This window comes from Egretta garzetta, unplaced genomic scaffold (assembly GCF_000687185.1).
Source record: "Egretta garzetta isolate BGI_Z169 unplaced genomic scaffold, ASM68718v1 scaffold144, whole genome shotgun sequence".
Classification (NCBI taxonomy): Eukaryota; Metazoa; Chordata; class Aves; order Pelecaniformes; family Ardeidae; genus Egretta; species Egretta garzetta.
The window spans coordinates 426,782-446,305 of NW_009259316.1; the positions used below are offsets into that span (position 1 = coordinate 426,782).

The window sequence follows — 19,524 nt, forward strand, 5'->3', positions numbered from 1 at the left end:
GGAATGCCCTAGACCACAGGGGTCCACAGGGGAACCAGGAATGGGGGAGAAGAAAGGAGCAGCAGTCAGAACTATTTTCACGTGTTGTGCCCATGTCTGAAGTTCTACAACTGAAATACGCTGCTTCACTAAAGTACAACAGAACGGTCATGCCTTATCAACATTTTGCCCTCAATGGTTTAAAAAAAAAAAAAAATCATATTACTAAGACAATCTACAAATTAAATATCCTCTGAAGTGAATAAATTAAACGTGCCTCCTGGAAAAACTATTTTAAGGATACAGTTTTTTTTTTTTTTTAAATAACATGATCAACTAGAATTGTATTAGAAGATTTACTATTAAAAATACTATTTTGTATAATGATATTTTAAAAAATGGACTTGTATATTTCCAGCTGTGATTACTTTTGTCACCTGAGTCCCTTTCTCACTTAGGCACTTCAGTTTTGTGCTCCATTAGCAAGAATCCCAAGGAGAGTCATGGGGAAGCCATAGGAGCATAGCCATTGCTGCTGAAAAGCTCTACCACATTCATTGTGTCAGCAGTAGTTTTGTTGCATAAACAAACACTAAATGTTTTTCAAATGCAAAGCACAGATACAAAGTAATGTGTGATAGCAACACAGGATATAAGTGAGTAAGACATAGAGACACAACGTACGTTATTTAAACTTTAATGTAAATTGTCTGGAGGAAAAAAAGTAATTTATTCCTTTTCCCCCTTTCTAACTGACTTGTACCATACTCATGTTTTCTTCCAAAGTTTTCAGTGAACGTGCCTGTTTTCAGTGGAATACCCTATCTGCATATTTTTCCCTCCAAACAGTTTTCAGACTGCCTTGCCATTAGCACACCACTGAAAGCAATTCTGTTGTTCCCCTTACTAGAATGTCTGCCAAGCATCCCAAAGACGTATTTTATCTATAACTACTGCAATTATCCAGGAAGTTGATATTACTATCACAGAGTTAAATTCTTCATGGTCCGTGTTTCGAAAGCACTCTCTAACCCTGCATCTTCAAGATTGATTCTCAGAACAGCTGAATGGCTCCACTGAAGTCTAGTACCCTTCAGAGTGGCTTAAAATACAGCCTGCTATGATTATGTCCAAATTTCACTGTGTACTTGGTTCCATCTGTATTCAGAGAAAAAAAATACAGAAGAATTGAGGGCCATGTTGCAGAGGTTCAGCAGTGCATCAGCAAACCAGACTTGCTACAGAATAAAGAATTACAGTCCCTTCTGCAAGTGCTACAATTCTTTCATCCATTTACAAATTAACAATGCTCTTTGGAACTATAGATTTTCTTCTCAATCCTGCTTCCAGTGAACTGAAAGATTTTTTCCCACTGAATTTAGTAGCAGTATAACCCAAATATCAACATGTTCTCAAACAGTTATGCCAGTCAAGCTCCTTCATACTCTACTGATAGTTCTGAATCTGCAAATGCTAATACTAGTCTAATACAGAACAGGAGTTTAGTATGAGTTTACTATGCTAATATTAAACAGAGATTTGCATACTGCACATGTCATTAAGACTGCAACACTACTGTACTAAACACTAAATATAATCAGAAAAACTTCTTGACCAAAACACACTGCAGTTCAAGCAAACAAGACAAGGAAGATGCGACAAACAGTAAAAGAAAACCAACATAACTTGCCCGAAACAGCTCAGTGGCAATCTGGAAATAACTTGTCATTCAGGTGGTTTCAAGATTATGGGTAAACACCGCCCAAAAAAGGTTCGAGAGTTAAAACTCTATCAGGGGGTAACTGCTACTATTCCTCTAACATTTCAAGAAAACAAAGATCTTGACAGGCAACGAAAATATTTTCATTTTAAAAACACACTCTCAAATCTCAAAAATGAAGGCCATCAGAACATGGATGTACTTTTTAAAGCATGTTTCTTAATCACCTTTAGTTTTCAAGCAAAACTGATGCTTTTCTACAGACCTCAATATGCATTTTTACTACACTTTTTCCAAATTATCAGATATCAATCCTTAAACACAAAGTACTAGCACCCTTTAAAGTTCCTAAATCTAGTTAAAAAAAATTCAGAAAATTTAAGAAGATGGAACACCACCATCATTTTTAATGTTTCTATTAAGTTTGTGTTTCAAAAAACTGGAATAGCAAGTTCTGTTTTTGATTAAGATCTCTTTTCCATCGCTGTTAAAATTCTTCCATGTATTAATTTATTCACATCTCAATTTAGGGGCAACAGGTTTTTATTGCTTCTTTTATTTAAATATCAAAATCAACTAACCAACAGCTCTTATACCAACAGTTGCCTTTGTTGCTGGTGCTGTATCATATCCAATAAAGCTCACACAGATAACTTGCAGAAAAACTAACACACAGTTACAGCTGAGGTCCACAGAAGACTTGTAGATTTTTATGCCATTAAAAAAAAATTAAGGGGGAAGCATGATGGATTTCAGACAAGTGCATTCTACCCCATCTACACACTCAGTCCCCTCCACCATATTCTTTGGAAGACACTGGAAAGACAGTTAAGAAAAAAATCGATCAAAACAAGGACTGTGAACTCAAAGCATTGATGCCACTGAGCAAGAGAGAGGCGTAACACGCCTCCTGCCTGCATCTCGGGGTAGCAGCAGCCAGCTACATCCTTCACTAGCTGATGCTGCAAGCTGAGCGCTATCAGCTGCTTCAAAAACACTTGCATTAATGCAGTCTAAAGCTCACAGAGGTCAGAAAAGCAACAAGGTCAGAGTGGAAAAGCAGCAATCAATACACCACCAAGAAGCAATAAAACATCGGATTACCGAGGCCCATTAGCATTCTCACGCTCAAGGAGGCTTATCACCCTCAGAAGTGGTTTCCCTAAACCTAGAGGGCACCATGAACACATGGCTCGCCCCAAACTGTACTCGTCCAAACCCTGTTCTCAACCAGCCACCATCCTTCCACCCCGCTAATAATGCTGCTCCAGTCTGGGTCGCTTGAAACCTAAGCAGTGATGTGCATCAAGGCTGCACGCAGCTCTCCTACGTATTCTGAAAACGGACTCATCCTCCCTCCCCGGCCAACCTGTTCCTAACAGCCATGCTATTTTTCCCTTGGGGAAGCATAAGGCAGGAAACCCATTCAAAGACAGGTCTACGTACCAGTTCAAAGACAACTCATTATTAAATTTACAGTTCTGCAAGCCGTTAATTACAGGTGATGTATATAGTATCAGTGTAGAAACAGACCTCTTATGACCATGGTTGTGAAGGAGTGGGGTTTTTTTCTCCCTTCTAGATTACAAAAAACCCCCAACCAAACCAAAACAAACCAACAAACCCCCAAAACATTGACAAGAGCTAAACCATCATTTAGGGGCTGAAGAAACCATTTGATAATTAATACCTTAGATAGTCCAATCTTAATTTTTCAGTCTTTTGTAAAACTAATTTGATTGCAATGCCGGAGATGCATCAAAGCAGAAAGCATAGAGAAGACAAAAAGGCTCTAAAATAGCTGCGAGAAGCATCAAAAGTGAAGCAGACAAGTAAAAAAAAAAAAAAAAAAAAAAAAAAAAAAAAAAAAAAAAAAAAAAAAAAAAAAAAAAAAAAAATTAAAACCAGAAACTGATTAACTGTAAGAACAAAGCACAGAGAAAAGTGAGTCTTCTCTGTCTTCTGAAGTCTCCAAGACTGAAACCTGACAGAAAGTGGAATGCCCCTTCTTCTGCATCTCTGTGGAGCTTGTAAATGTAGGCTGTGGTCAGGGTCCAGCAGGGATATCTTGCGAGCCCCCAGCCAGGTGAAAAGAAAAGAAAACAAAAAAAAAAAAAAAAAAAAAAAAAAAAAAAATTAAAACCAGAAACTGATTAACTGTAAGAACAAAGCACAGAGAAAAGTGAGTCTTCTCTGTCTTCTGAAGTCTCCAAGACTGAAACCTGACAGAAAGTGGAATGCCCCTTCTTCTGCATCTCTGTGGAGCTTGTAAATGTAGGCTGTGGTCAGGGTCCAGCAGGGATATCTTGCGAGCCCCCAGCCAGGTGAATCAGTTTAGGGCAATGGTGACAACCTAGAACCAGGCAGAAGTTTTACCAGATGAAGATACCACATTCCTACAGCCTTTGCACTCCTCCGCATTCCAGAGGGGCAATAGAAAGAACCCAGGAAGAGTGCAGTCCTACCTAGTTGGATCTAAAAGATAATCTCCACCATTTGCACTTAAAAAAAACCCAACCCAAACACCTACTAGCTGAAGGTTTCCAGATGGTTCAGATATGCTCCTCAGCAGTATAGGGCAATAGTTGTTTCCTAGGAAAATGTTCTTTTTTGATTAAGTCTCACTTTCCACAGGAAGAAAAATGGTGTAATCAAACAAGTGTAGCATGAGAGAAATACACAAAAATAATCCCTAATTGGTCTTCAGAGCTTGCGCAGGCTAAGCCGACACTTTAGGCCAATAAAGTAAACCACCACATTGGCAGCATTTTTCATTTCAAGAAACTAAAGACTTCATTCAAATGAATGGATACACAGACATTTACATATGCTTTAATAAAGTCTGAACAGTTTTTATTTGTGCCCCTTGTGAAAGCCTTTACAACCAGTCCATCCTAGCTTCCTGCAGCCCTAAGAAGGAGCCCTACAAATTCACAATACTCTCTAAACATCTCTAATAACAAGAGTGTACAGTACTGCCCCACTCTCCAGGATTTAAGAGCTCATTGGAAACATGAAATATGCAAGTGATCACCTCAATATGAAGAAAAACATCCAGATTTGACCAGATAAACCACTCAGCCCTCATGTAGAAATGGTCTACCACAAAACATATTCATCGAAGAGTCCTGTTAAGCAGTTTCCTTATGTCTGAGACAGGAACATCATTAATGAGATACGAGCTGAGGACGAAGCTCAACGACCATTATATTACAACTTATCAGTAATGTGCTTACACCATTGAACTTAACTTGAATGCAACCCCATGCATTTCAATACACAGCGTATTTCCAGCTACCTGAGGCTCTAAGTATCAAACTCAGGCTCTGAACACACTACGACGGATTGCACTCAGGAGATTTGCTTTTCTACCAAAGAGGACTGACCACCCACAACTGGCTGTATAGACTTTTAATTTCAAACATAATGGCAACATTGCTCATGTAATTTGCACTGAGTTTTTCTTAGATTTCAAGTTAAAAAACCAAAACAAAACCAACAAAACCCACTCCCACATGATAGTAGAATTGTAATAAACCCATCAGTGAGATAAGAGACTACAGGCACAGAAACTAAAAGAATCTCGTAGCAATTTGGTAGCTTTGGTATGTTGCATGCTTTTCAGAGGGATGAAAGAACTTTTTGATTTAAATGGCACATCATTAGGGCTGAAAACCCTTTTTGACATGAGTTTCTCTTAGATACTTTCCCTGAAATGCTATTGTCCGTATAAAAAACATAAAAATTATACAGTACATCAGGTACATAGCTTCACTGTAATTCCGAAAAAGCAACATGTGAGAAAGAGGATATGAGTAGTAGCATTTTTACTCCTAACTCATATGTAATTAAACCTACTTTACAGACACTAACCTGGTTTACTTTACTATGTAAAGAAGTTGATGTGAACCCGAGTGCATAATTAGAAGTGAACAAGGGGGAGACAGAGAAAGAAGTCAAACCTTCATAGCTAGTTTTTATATTGACTTTTTTTTTTTTTTTTTGCCAGTAAATTATGCAGAAACATCCCCATCCCCAAAATGCTTGTCTGGATACATACATCTTGTACTCACAACATTGGAAAAGGACAGTGTGATCTACCACAAATGTTACTATAAACAAAACTAATAAAACTCAGATAATAGGAATATACCAATATGTGTGATGAAAAGTACGGTACCAATGAGAAGAAAACATCTCTAACCCAAGTAAAAGCAAATACAAGTTGTTAAGACATGACAGATGGTTAAATTAACCAGTAGGAGATGACAGGCCATATGGCAGTGCCGGCTAACGCACACCTTGGGTATGCCAGCTTGTGCCCCTAGCATTCACCAGCACCAAAACACAGCCTGGAGTGAATACCTTTTAATTGGGTTTAGATTTTTCTTAAACACAGACTTCTCACCTGTTTACATTTTACACACACAAGAAAAATCTATCAATTTGGGTCTAAAGTTTTTCTTTCCCCAAATATTGAAATTAAAGATTATCCTAATGGAAGTTCACACTTATACTAATTTTTGTCTTCATACTCTTTTTCCATTCTCACTACACTATTCTGCCCGCAACTTGGGACTATTTATACAAATAAAGAAGGAAAGAGGGCATTCACTGAATTGACTGATTACACATGACGCCTTTCAGCTTATGTCAAACTCTGGACATCAGGGTAAAAACATGGATGTGCTATTTGGCATCCTATAGCGGTCCACACTAGAGGAGATCACCAAAAAACAAGCCCTCAGAACTGGAAGAACAGACTAGCCTCACCTGCCAGTATCTTAGACCGCTTTTCCTCAGGTTTTCTATTTAAAAGATTAAAGCGTAATATGATGCATGGCCTGGACCGTTTCTTGTGAACTATCACTGCGTGTCAAACCCACCAGCAGTTTCACTGCCAGGATGCTGTCACGTTCAGCAGCATGGCTCACGCTGTGGAATTTCCCAGACAATTTGTCCATTAACCAGATTAAGCACCTTAGGAAAGTCTCCTCAGAACAGATTGGCTTTGGCTGCTTAAGGGACACTGCAAAACCAGCCTCTGACCTAGGGTTAGCATTTTTCACATCAGTGCTAAAAATAAAGAAAGGTAGGGGGGCGGAAAAAAAGGATTACACTTCAAGTGTAATAAAGAGGGCCAAAATAAACTTTAAAAATCATTTGATTAAGCTTACTATGTCTTCTAAGAAGTATCTGGGCAAACTTTATCCCATTTAAACTAGTTTTTAACAAAATATTGAAATTAATTACACTCCTAAGTATCTTTAAAAGAAAAATAAAGATAATAGTATTTTCTTAAGTTGTCTATGTTTGCTTTTTAGTCATGCAATGTGACTTCACTGCAAAGTATTGTATCAGTAATTTTAATTCCACAAATCTAGGAAAAAACAGAGAAAAACCCCACACCATAAATTTGTCTTTCCTCACAAAGCATTTTCTTTTTCAGGCTACTGTCCTCATTCTGTTGTGAAGCATTCACCTGCTTAAAACATTTTATCAAAACCAAATTGTTAGTGGAAGAAGAGAAGTGTGACTAGGAGCAAAGAGATAAGAGGCAAAGATAGCCAGGAAGAAACAGCAGATTAAATGTGACAGACAAGTTCAGGGAGATAATTCCCATTTCATTTCTGATCTAGGGAACTGTCACTGAAGAGCGAACGAAAAACAAAAACTCCCCCAAACCAACCGCTACCACACAGCAACAACAACTTGCTTTCGGCAAGGCAGAAAATGATAGATAATTTTTTTTTTTTTTTAACTATTAACTGAATATTGGGTGCTCCCACCACCACCTTAAGCTCTGCCTCTTCCCTTCCCCTCACCTCTGACAATTTTATAAAAAAAGGGGAAAGAAGTCCTGTGCATGAATGGGAACAGATACTGCTATCCGACGATACAAATCACCGTTTCTAACTTCCCCGCTCACTACCCACTTTGGCTGCGGGTCGAGTGCCTCAGCAATAGGATGCTGTTAGGAAGCAACAACGCCTCGCAGCCACGCGTATACTGTTTGGACAGGTCCCCACAGCCCCACGACAACTGCAAAGAGTATCAAGCCTCTGTAGCAGAAGAGATCTTCTTTGAAGTTTTGCTAAACATCTTTATCTTAGAAAAATATAAGCTTATTATTTCAAATTTTGAACTGTAAAAGCTTGTGTTGCACCACGGGCCCTACGCTAAAGCAGGTGCTGTGGCAACACATTCAACTCAGCAGGTAAAGGAACAGAAATACTGGTGTATTTGGTGAGACATGCCCCAAAAGTGAATGTCTGGGAAAAAAACCCTACCTCTGCGGGCTATTCTGTGAAACCCTACAGTTAGCACTTCTCTGACAAGAATCGCAAATCCAAAGGAAGAACAGTACACCTTTAATTCCCCAAAGCTGGGTCTTCTTTCCTCCCTGAGGCACAAGGCTGGACCAGGGCAGAACTGGGGACCCAATTTCTGCCTGCTAAGCAGCAGCGTCAACTAAACATCCAAAAGCCCACAGATCTTTGTAGAGCTAGAGACCACTTCCAGCAGCATTCTGATCTAGGGAACTGTCACTGAAGAGCGAACGAAAAACAAAAACCCCCCCAAACCAACCGCTACCACACAGCAACAACAACTTGCTTTCGGCAAGGCAGAAAATGATAGATAATTTTTTTTTTTTTTTAAACTATTAACTGAATATTGGGTGCTCCCACCACCACCTTAAGCTCTGCCTCTTCCCTTCCCCTCACCTCTGACAATTTTATAAAAAAAGGGGAAAGAAGTCCTGTGCATGAATGGGAACAGATACTGCTATCCGACGATACAAATCACCGTTTCTAACTTCCCCGCTCACTACCCACTTTGGCTGCGGGTCGAGTGCCTCAGCAATAGGATGCTGTTAGGAAGCAACAACGCCTCGCAGCCACGCGTATACTGTTTGGACAGGTCCCCACAGCCCCACGACAACTGCAAAGAGTATCAAGCCTCTGTAGCAGAAGAGATCTTCTTTGAAGTTTTGCTAAACATCTTTATCTTAGAAAAATATAAGCTTATTATTTCAAATTTTGAACTGTAAAAGCTTGTGTTGCACCACGGGCCCTACGCTAAAGCAGGTGCTGTGGCAACACATTCAACTCAGCAGGTAAAGGAACAGAAATACTGGTGTATTTGGTGAGACATGCCCCAAAAGTGAATGTCTGGGAAAAAAACCCTACCTCTGCGGGCTATTCTGTGAAACCCTACAGTTAGCACTTCTCTGACAAGAATCGCAAATCCAAAGGAAGAACAGTACACCTTTAATTCCCCAAAGCTGGGTCTTCTTTCCTCCCTGAGGCACAAGGCTGGACCAGGGCAGAACTGGGGACCCAATTTCTGCCTGCTAAGCAGCAGCGTCAACTAAACATCCAAAAGCCCACAGATCTTTGTAGAGCTAGAGACCACTTCCAGCAGCACAAGTGATTTACTAAAGCAGCATTGCTGCCTCCAGCAAAATGAATCGGGCACTATTCCACTGATGCCCGCCAGCGAAAACTTAACTCTCTGATCGTGTTTAACATTGTGGAAAAGCAGAGCATCTAAAAAAACCAAGCAATTCACAACCCTTCCCCCAAAATGAGCATTAGCTCAGTCAACCTTAAAAGGAGCAAGTTCTCACAGCAGCTCTGGTGAATCCTCACCACGCGTCCATCTTTTTAAAAGTATGAATTTATGATGAATATTGCGTATACCTCTTCTGCAAAGCTATGTTCCAGTCTCCAATACATGCAGCTGAAATCCAAGACACCGTATCCAGGGTTTACTCACAAAAGAACGTTTGCAACTTATCTTTTGTAATTCCTTTTACAATGAGATTGCACATTATTAGACATGTGAACAATATTAACTTTTAGAGATTTTATCTGTAACACTTCGTACTCAAACTTGCATTTCACCAAGAGAATGGAGAAAAGCATCAGATAGCATTTGTTCTTTTATGTAAAGTCATCTTTGATGATAGAATATTAAACACCTTCTCCTCCCAGAGGCTTTCTCCTCCTCAGTGCATTCGCTTGCAAACCCCTGTTTCTAGAATTCACCAAGACCCAAGGTGTAAGTCTGTGACATTCCAGGGTAAAAGATGGGGTTCATTATCTTTGTCTTTCTTTCAATGCCACATTTGAGAAAGGGAAGATCTCTCTGGATATTCTCTAACACACTATATTACTCATCAAGTTTTCATTACCCATTTGAGACTCATTTCATTTGAAATACGAGAGCGAAAACATGGAGCTTTTATTAAATGTATACATAATCAATTTGAATACAAACTAAAGAATTTAGTTATGCCTGCAAAAAAGTTTAGACCAGCAATTACCCACTTTTACAATTATGTACAATAGTTTATCATAGCATCATTCAAGCTGTTTTTAGGTTGTTCCCCGTTACATATACATCGAGACCTCTGCTAAAACACTTAGAATAATCTCCTATTATTAAAAATCACTATAATCTAATGCAATTCTAATAGGCTTGCTCTAAATAAAAGAAATAAAATACATGCTGAATGTAGAGACAAAGAAAAGGAACACTGTTAATACCATAATCATGAGGAGCTTAAGGACTTAAGGAAAGTTTATGCTGGAATAATTGTTGTATCTCATAAAATAAAGTTTTCTCTTTTAATTCATTCTGCTTACTAACATAGCAATCACACAATAGTAAGCATTTAGTATCTGACTTGCAAAAACTCAAAGAAGTATCTTAGGTAAATCCTTCCACAATAAGCAGCAAGCAAAAAAGGAAATGGATGGCTACAGAGGTGGTTTTTGGGTTGGTTTTTTTTTTTTTCAGGAACTTCCTTAAACAAACAAACAAACAGATACAAGAAAATAAATGAAACAAAACCAACCAGTAAAGAAAATAAACAAAACCAACCAGCACAACAGACTTTGCGATGTGCCACTAAGCTCATAAATTCAGATTATCCCTGAAAAGCATGGCAAGGAAAGGACTGTAAGCTGAAAGAGTCCTGTCACTCGAGCAGAGAGTCCACGCTAAAAAGAAATGTCCATGACAAATGCTGCAAGAGACAAATGGTGACAGAAGGTCACTGGCAAAAGGAAAGCAGGCCTAAGATAAGAAACATAAGAAATGTGTTCACAGCAGTTTGCAATAGACCACTGGAAGGGTTCAGCTCCAAAAAGGGCTTTAATGGTACTTCCAATGAGAAGGAGGAGATGTGTGTCAGTCCAAAGGTGACAAACACTTGAGGGATTCTGAACTGTCCCACAATTAGTTCCTGGTTATTCATAAATGCAAACTGACTTCATTTGCATGTCAAATGGATGCCTCACCTGCGAAGCCAACATTTCCACGATCACATGGCTGGCTGAAGACGTTTGCATCACATTTTGCCTGATTTTACAAAAGCAGTCTGAAACCTGTTGCAAACTGAGAAAAGCAATGATATGCAATCCATCACAATCTTGATAAACTTCAGAGAAAAAGAGATTCTCCGCAAAGACAGTTAATTCTTGAATTCCCAGACTTGCAAGGTAGGATCTTAAGCAGGGCAGGACACAAATAGTTCACTTTGGGGAAGACTGCTCAGTTATGCACAGCATTAGCTTCAAGATTATTGCCAAAAGCAGCTCAAGGTGCAACACAGAGAAGGATGATATGAGCAAGACAGGCACTCCAACTTCAGACTGAAAAAAATAATTTTTTTTAAGAATAAGCCTTGAAAACGCTGAAGCGTGGTCAGACCAGACAAAGTGCGATCATGGCTGAAGAGTCACTCGCATCTTCAACAGGGCTACCGGTGTTAATTCTCTGAGAGAAAACTGAAGAGCATTAGTTCATAGAGGTCCTCCAGCCAAACACATCATGGCCCTACAGCCATGCTGGTGAAAACAAGCCACTCATATGACACCTTTTATCCTCACTCCGTCCTCGGTCAGATGCTATCCTAGGAGCTTCCAGGGACTCAGCTGATCTTGTCTTTGAAAAAAGGCTGGCAAATCCTCCATCAAATTGCTTATTCTTACCAGGATTCAGCAATCCTGATGTATAACCACCATTTACTAATAGCAGCTACGTAAGCTAGCAGCCTCTAGGAAACCCACTAAGTCAGGTCGGTGTACAACAGGCTGCTTCACCTCTTATCACCCAGGCAGATCAGTTCAGAAGGAAAGAGGGCTGGAAAGAGTCTCCCTTGCCCAGAGGGTCACAGTTGTATACAGTTCCCCAGATGAAGGCCTAACCATACATAACACTCCCAATTTTGCTTGTTATGTGATTAGGCCATGAAATATTCTATTATGCTCCTAATATAGGTGGCTGAGACGTACTGTACTCAAGCAGGTCACCCAGGTCTTTTCCTACTCTTGTTTTCAGCCAAAGATCCCTAATTTGTAACTAGCTATTAGGTGCCTTATTAGCTCAGCTCCAATTCTATTCTTTCCCTCTGATCTGCAAAACTCTTTCTACACAGGATTTATCTCCCTCTCTTCAGAAAATGCCTCCTAATATTCCGCCATCAGAAAGTTTCCTTGGCGTATTACAGGGGTTTGTGCCGAGACAATAAAATGAAAAAGTATTTTTCAAGTGGCCAAAAGAGTTCTCCTTGTGGGACTTTATTAGTAGCATCCTTCCTTTCCATTAATTTGATTTTCAAAAATGACAAACTGACAAAGCTCCTTTGCCCAGATCCTTGCCCAGCTACACTCTTGCAAGAATATCCATCTTCTCTAGCTTAACTACACATTTCCCAAGTGGCACTCCAGCAAACGCGTGCTAAGAGACCTGACAGGAAATAGAAAGACATCAGATATAATCTAAGAAAAGGTCAGTAAGCAGGTTATTCCAGTACAATCTGGTTTTGGTGAACTCGTGTTGCAAATTATCCCATTAACCATTTACCACCTTCGTATCTTGTATTATTCTTTCTAACAGCTTTTGTTGTAATGTCCAACACAGCATGGTGATGAGCTGGCTTGCAATTTTTCTCATACTCAGTCTCCCTTTTTTCAGGGCATAGTAGCCCCAAACGTCTCCCTGAACCTTCTCTCTCCCCCACCCCTCCCCTGCAGATATCTGAAAGTGTCCAACTCGCCTTCCTTCACGGCTCATGCTCCCAGGACTTTGATACAAAGCCTTTGAAGAGCTTATTGCACCTTTTGGTGAGCAAATGTAAACGCAACTGCATTCCCAGTCTCTGAACCGGGACGCTCAGGGAAGGTGTGGGTGGGAGAAGGACCCCATGGAGAGGAGTCCTTTTGCTCTCCGGTCACAGGAAATCTGCCCCAGTATCAGAGCGCCACAGCTCCTTCTCCACCCTCATCTTCCACCCAGGCAATGCTCTTCAAACCCAGGGAGAGCTTCAGTCCTGTGATCAAAAGGTTTTATTGCCCCAGAGCCGCCCAGCTGGCCATCTGATAAAAGGGATGGTTCACACCTGGGTTGGAGGGGGAGGGTAAGGGGCCATAAGGCAAGAAATAGACATACACTATGGAAGGGACAAATATAGAAAAGCAGATGCAAAAATTGCCTCACCAAAGTGAGGGTTGCCTGAGATTTAAGACCACTTGTGTTCAAACTAACATGGCACTTTTCTGTTCTTCACTTACACACTCCAAGTTGCAACTTGATGTACTTATTAAAAATCTATGTCATCCAACTGGCAGCTTCACATGCCGTGCCTTATAATTGTACGATTAGTCATCACTTGGTCCTTCTCATTTCAGCATATTAAATTCTGACTTTTGCTTCTACCCACTTATGATAATATACAGTTCCATGAATTCATTATCATTAGACAATACCTCTCTGCCCTCCGTAATACCACTTCTATAAAAACAAAAAGTATTCTGTCTGTTCTGGGTCCGTACTGAGGTGATCTTCAAGTTTGACCCCACGATTACAGAAAAATTGCCTCATTTATCTCCCATGATTGTGCATAGAGCAAATTTGGTCCAGTGTAGTTTCTGGCAGCCACCACTGACAGCTAATGTATTTCACCTGTGAGCACTTTGCATCTCGGCATGGGCAACCATGGGCATCTGCCCACCAAAGTTTTGGCCTTAAATAAAGGAAGCCTCTTCCTCAACTCCCCAGTTTGCAACCTTCTTCCTGCCATAGTTAATCACTTTACTCTTGGTCAGAGGCACCTGCACTGCTTTAAAGCTGGTGTGTGCACACAACAACCAAAAAGCTATTTGATATCCCAACAAACGAATGCTTAAGGTTACTGAGGAGCTGAGTACTGACTTTCTAGATGTCAGCTACTCCATCTACTGCACCAGCTCATGTGCCACAGCAGCTGGAAAGGACAAAGTTTTCCAGCACAGTGAAAAGGGCACGTTCTCACTTCTCTTAAATACCTGAAGACCATGAAGGACTAAAGATTTCTGTCACCATTTCTTGAGACTTTTGTGACTAACATTTCCAGGCTATTGGATAAGGCCTTGCAACAGGGTTTTCAAACCATGAGGAAGCTACGGCTTCCACATGCGCCTCCTCTACCCAGTGCACACGTGAGACAAACACAGTCATCCCCATTCCAATCGTACAGCACAACCAAGTATTTTCACTGATGCCACAAAAGCCCGAGTATCAGAAATTTGAGTAGAAGGGGACCTCCCCCTCGCCTAATACTCCCTTATTGCATACAACAGCACTCCCTTCTGCTCTGAACAAGTGAGTTCAAGGCCAAAGGGGTTTGGGAGGACCCAGAATCACGCTCCTGGCGAGTGAAGAGGACAACAGATACATGAGGACACCATTCAGACCTGAGGGCAAAAGGGGTGGCAACAGCACAGACAAGGCCCAGCCTCACCAGCATGCCCTTGAGACCCAAAGGTTCGGACATATCATAGTTCATGAGGCCCCTGCCTCCTCCAGTAATCTCGCATACTAAAAATAATACAAATCAACATAAGCAAGACATGGCTATATGAATTAGAGTGCCAGCACTGGCTAATGTATTTCCATTGCTCTAAAAAAAAGTTCTAAAAAGTGATGTTCCCAAAACACTGCTCTTCAACTTGATGTATTTCATTGGACTTGAGTAGCCAAGTAAAATTGACAGAAGAATTTTGGCTGCTCAGATTAACCATCTTTCTGCTACAGACACTGACTCTTCTCTGCTAGCTTTCTGCCAACTCCAACTCCTTCTTGTGTTTCTGTTCAGCAGCTATATAAGCACAGACTTTTTAAACTCTGCTCCGATGCTTAAGAAATTCCTTCCAGTGGCTCGCATACTTCCATTTGAATCCTGGACTTCTTAGGTGTACACTGCTGAAGTTCAGGACCAGAGGCCAGAAACTGCATGCCAGGCTGTGTGGTTACAAGCAACAGCACAGGCTTTAGTACTGATCAGAAACATATTTGACGTTACATTCATCTAAAAGCCCAGAAACAGCCACTGCCACCCAGTTTCCCACACTCATTCAGTTAAAATACTTGCAGCTTCATACCAGTTGAATCTATTTCCAGCAATGCTGCAGACCGGTTTTCTTGGCCTAAGAGCTTGCTATTTTGCCGTATTATTTGACTTCACACCCCTCTGAAAGACCATCAGGAGGATCAGTCAAATGACTTCCCGTGCCAAGAGCAGGAAGCGAAGGGCAAGGTTATGGTCAGTACAAGAACAGGACCCAAGTTCAGACGTATTTGCAGCGTTTGCTCACACAGAAAGTCAAAGCTCAGTTTCATTAGCTCAAAGACACATCCATGTACATGGGGCCTCCATATTTGACTCTTGTCAATTATCCTTCTCCTGTGAACAAATTAATTTCATGTAAGGTAGATTTGAAAGACACAGGAACAAAAATCATGGCAATAATAAGATATTTCAAAGACATCGTCTTATTCCTTCTGCTTTATTCCTGTAGACTGTCCATTTTGGATACCTTGTCCAAGCTGGAATTGAGCAGTATTGTAAATGTTTCAGTTGAAACAATTAATAATGTAATTGTTGTTGAAGGAATAGGTAGAAATAGAACCAATGGCACAGAAAAGCAAAGTGAGCATTGACTTATGTATTTGTATCAGCTCCAAGACCAACATCAGGATTTCTAACCTCCAGGTTAGAGGGCAGAAACAAATAACTTAGTATCAGAAAGACATCAAGTTGTAAGTCTCTGATTAATGTAAAATATTATGTTACTGGATGCCTCAATCTTTTGTTTTCTTGTCTGAAAGAAAGAGTCTCAAAGCAAACAAAGAGTAGAAGGAGAAAAAAAAAAAATATCCTAGGACTGCACTGTCTGTCCCTGAGGAAAAGAGCATTAACAATGTTCTCGTGTAAAGGCTCTGAGAACAGGTAAAGGAATTTGCTAGCTAATAAAAACAGAAAACACACACCTTAGGAAAAAACCTCTAGAAAACCATTTCAGTTAAAATTAACGAAGCAATTTCGTTCTCCCTGTAAATGAAATAGTCACAGGATTCTGTAAAAATACAGGAAAAGTAGTTAAGGGAAACAACTGAGTGTCTTTTTTGTTACGATCAATCATACCGACAGTCCAAGTCCCACAGCTTATCCTAAAGCCAAAAAAAATCCAAAGATTTTCCTTCCTTACCTGTCCAAAGAAGTACAGCTGCACATTACACCTAGACTGTTTTATTAGCTCAGCCCTGTGCCTCAGGTGGGGATTTTAAGGCACAGAGAACTTAATTCTGGGGTGATTTAGATCCACCTTGGCTGTGGGTTTAACACTTCTCTTGTACCTTCCTCACCTATAACGCCCTGCCCAAAAGTTAAATGATGATGCACGTGGTGAAGTCTTGTCTGCATTTGCAAATGGTGGTGGGAATTTGGGGTTGATGCAGTCTAAAAAGAATACTTTACTTGCGTACATCTTAAATCCCTCAAAAAGGCTAACTTTAACTCAAGTGAGCAATAACATTGATTTTGATACCATCTAACTCTGCTAAGAGTAATTTCTCCCCCAAGTAGAGGCATTGAAGAAGGGGGTGGATGCATGTATGCTCACAAGCAGTAAATGCAGCCATTCTAGCACAAATAGATAGCACAGCGTGTTTTACTGGAGAACTGTAACACTTAACCAGATAATTTTTGTAAAGATGGCAATGAACCAGTGATACATAGACGATGTGATATTTCCATGCAATTGAAAGGAGATGTAAACCCATGCTAGTGGTAACAGGTATCAGTGATCCCACACGCAGTCGCATAGGCTGATCTGTTCTGTGCCCGTATGATTGCATGCCGGAATGCTAAAAGATGTCAACAACTCACCATCAAATAGCAGTCCTGCCCATAAATCTCAACAGGAAACCAGGGTTCAACACATCATATGCAATGAAAAGCATACAGAAGGAGAAAGGTCAAAGGAAGGTCCCCAGCAAAGAAGGAGAAGAGCGAGACAGGACAGATGAAGGAGCAGAAGGAACCAGTTAAGACCCTGATAAACTTAGAACTCCTTGCTCAATAAAGAGTGGAACATGTATTTTATACATTAACCCATACCACACTGTACAAACCAATGTGATTTTAGTATTAATGAATGCTACACATGCATGTAAACAGTCCTACCTCAGAAAGGACAAATTCCTTTTCTTTTTGATTTTACAGGGACCTGAAAGAAGATTCTGTTTGCAAATACAAGGCTGAGCACTGAAGTTTTGAGCAGCGGCACCAGAGCTGTCTGAGGGATGCTGCAGCAATTCTTTCAGCGGAACATGTCACCACTACATGAGGAATAGCTGCATAATATTCCTTCCGCCTAACACTATACACAGTGATTCACACCAACACTCATTTCTTAAACCTAACCCTATTAGTACAGCTGATGGAACATGATGCAATCTTCAAACATACTTATTTTCTTTTTAGGTTTTGTTTTTTTTTTTTTTTTTTTTTTTTTTTTTTATTATTATAAAGCAATGCATAAAATTCCCTGCCACTGTCTTATGTATCCTTAAAATTCCCTAAGCCCGGATGAAGATGCAGGAGTGGCTCTGCAACACCAGGGCTGCTTCCCTGTCATATAACCTGAGGCACAAACTACCTCAACAACACCTTTTCACTGTCTCCTCTCCCTCTGCTCCCAAGCAACTCCTTCAGTACCACCTATCTGATTCTGGCCAGCAGGAGATGCTTCAGAGGACCATCAAGAGCGGGCGCCTGTGTGATGACCCGCCTCCTGAAAGGGTTTTCCCACATTTCTGCTCCTTGCAGTCCTACCCTGTCCTCCTTCCAGGCAAAACAGGCTGCTTCAGCGAGTTTGGCTCCCAGCAGCACTCCGCAGCTCGGTCCAGGTGTGGAAGCTGCAAGAAGGTATTTACAAACTGTGCCTTCCGGATTCAGATTGAACAGACAGTCGAGTACGCTTTGGAGCAGTGCAGACTGGAAAACTACTTCCAAAACTGAAATTGCAGATCATAGCAGTGAAGCAGCTAGACTAAGAATAAACATGGCAAGTGCCCGCTCACAAGATCCACTATACACACACACCCCTACACGCACCCGCTCAGCAATGGTAACAGTTCAAGTATAACTAGACTAAAACCCATTTCTGAAGATGTTTCTAAGGTTACTCGGTTAAAACTGAGTCATTGCATGCTGTTGCACGTCTTACTTAAAATTCAGGATGCAGTCTAAGAATTGCCATTTTTATAATTTCAAGTTGTTTCATAATCAAGTCTGTAGGAAATTAATGGAAGTAATGCAATCTCTTCAACTAAGTCTTACACAGATTCAGTTTTGGACAATCTGTGTTTGTATTGTACAGTTTCAATTACAGGGTTTTTTTTTAAATTGATCATATCTGAAGGTCTTCTCTTTTAAACATCTAACCCTGGTACTGATATCATTTGGCTTGTTTAGCACACTGAGACCCAGTAGTATTCATGAACTAGATAGCTCCAGTACAAATTTCTAATATCATGCAAAAAAATTAAAACAAATGCATTATTTGTATCCCCTGTAATTACTACAAATATCTATTTTTTCTTCCCAGAGATTAAAGAAAAAAAAAAAAAATTACTTTGAGTAACATCATCCCTGCAATGACACATACATACCAATGCGACTTCACATTAATCACAGCAGGCAAACCATCAATCAGCGCAATGTGACAACTATTCTCCACTCCCCCTCCTCCTCTCTTGAAGGTAAAAAAACCCACAATCCATCTTTGGATGTTGCAAAAAAGAAGCAAAATTCTCATTTATTGAACATTAGCTTTCCAATATACAATTGCTTGCTCTCCTCCTCAATGGGTTTGATTTCTAACACAATGACTGGAAAACTCCTGCCAAGAATATAATATACTTAGAGCTCCAATGCCAAACCTGCCCTGAGCAAAAATGCCTACAAAAAAAAAAAAAAAAAAAAAAAAAAAAAGAAGGTTGCCTTCCTAACACCCATAACATCTGATCCTGGCTAACTTTAAAGAATACGTTAATTTTAAGCCTCTGTGTAGTCCATTGACTTCAGTGAATCCAGTGAAAGTCTAGAAGATTAGTCAGGCACTTTACACTGCTAGCAAACATACAATTCTGGGATGGCGGGGAAGCCATGAGGAACGTGCTGCAGCGGTCATGGAAAATAAGAGGTGGGAGCACACACTAGGAAACTTTTGCAAAAGAAGGGGTCATGTGATAGAGCTCCTTTCAAGGACCACTTGAAAGGCATGTCACCACTGTGGGGGGAAAAAGAATAAATAGTATTTACTAACATACTGGTGCTTTGCTTCCACTTGGAGATATATATATATATATTTAATCTCTGCATGTTTGTCACTTAACACTTAAACTTACTCAAGTTGCAGGATCAACTTGTTCATCAATGACCTGGACGAGGGGACGGAGTGTACCATTAGCAAGTTTGCTGACGACACAAA

The 19,524-nt window shown here is 40.3% G+C and overlaps 1 protein-coding gene across 1 annotated transcript in view; it reads right to left on the reverse strand.

Annotated features, from left to right (window-relative positions):
- Positions 1-19,524, reverse strand: part of CTNND2 (catenin delta 2) — a 581,628-nt gene that overhangs the window by 277,716 nt on the left and 284,388 nt on the right. The window contains exon 6 of the mRNA XM_035892032.1: positions 11,008-11,068. Coding sequence (XP_035747925.1) covers positions 11,008-11,068 — 61 coding nt within the window. The remainder of the gene's footprint in view (positions 1-11,007; positions 11,069-19,524) is intronic.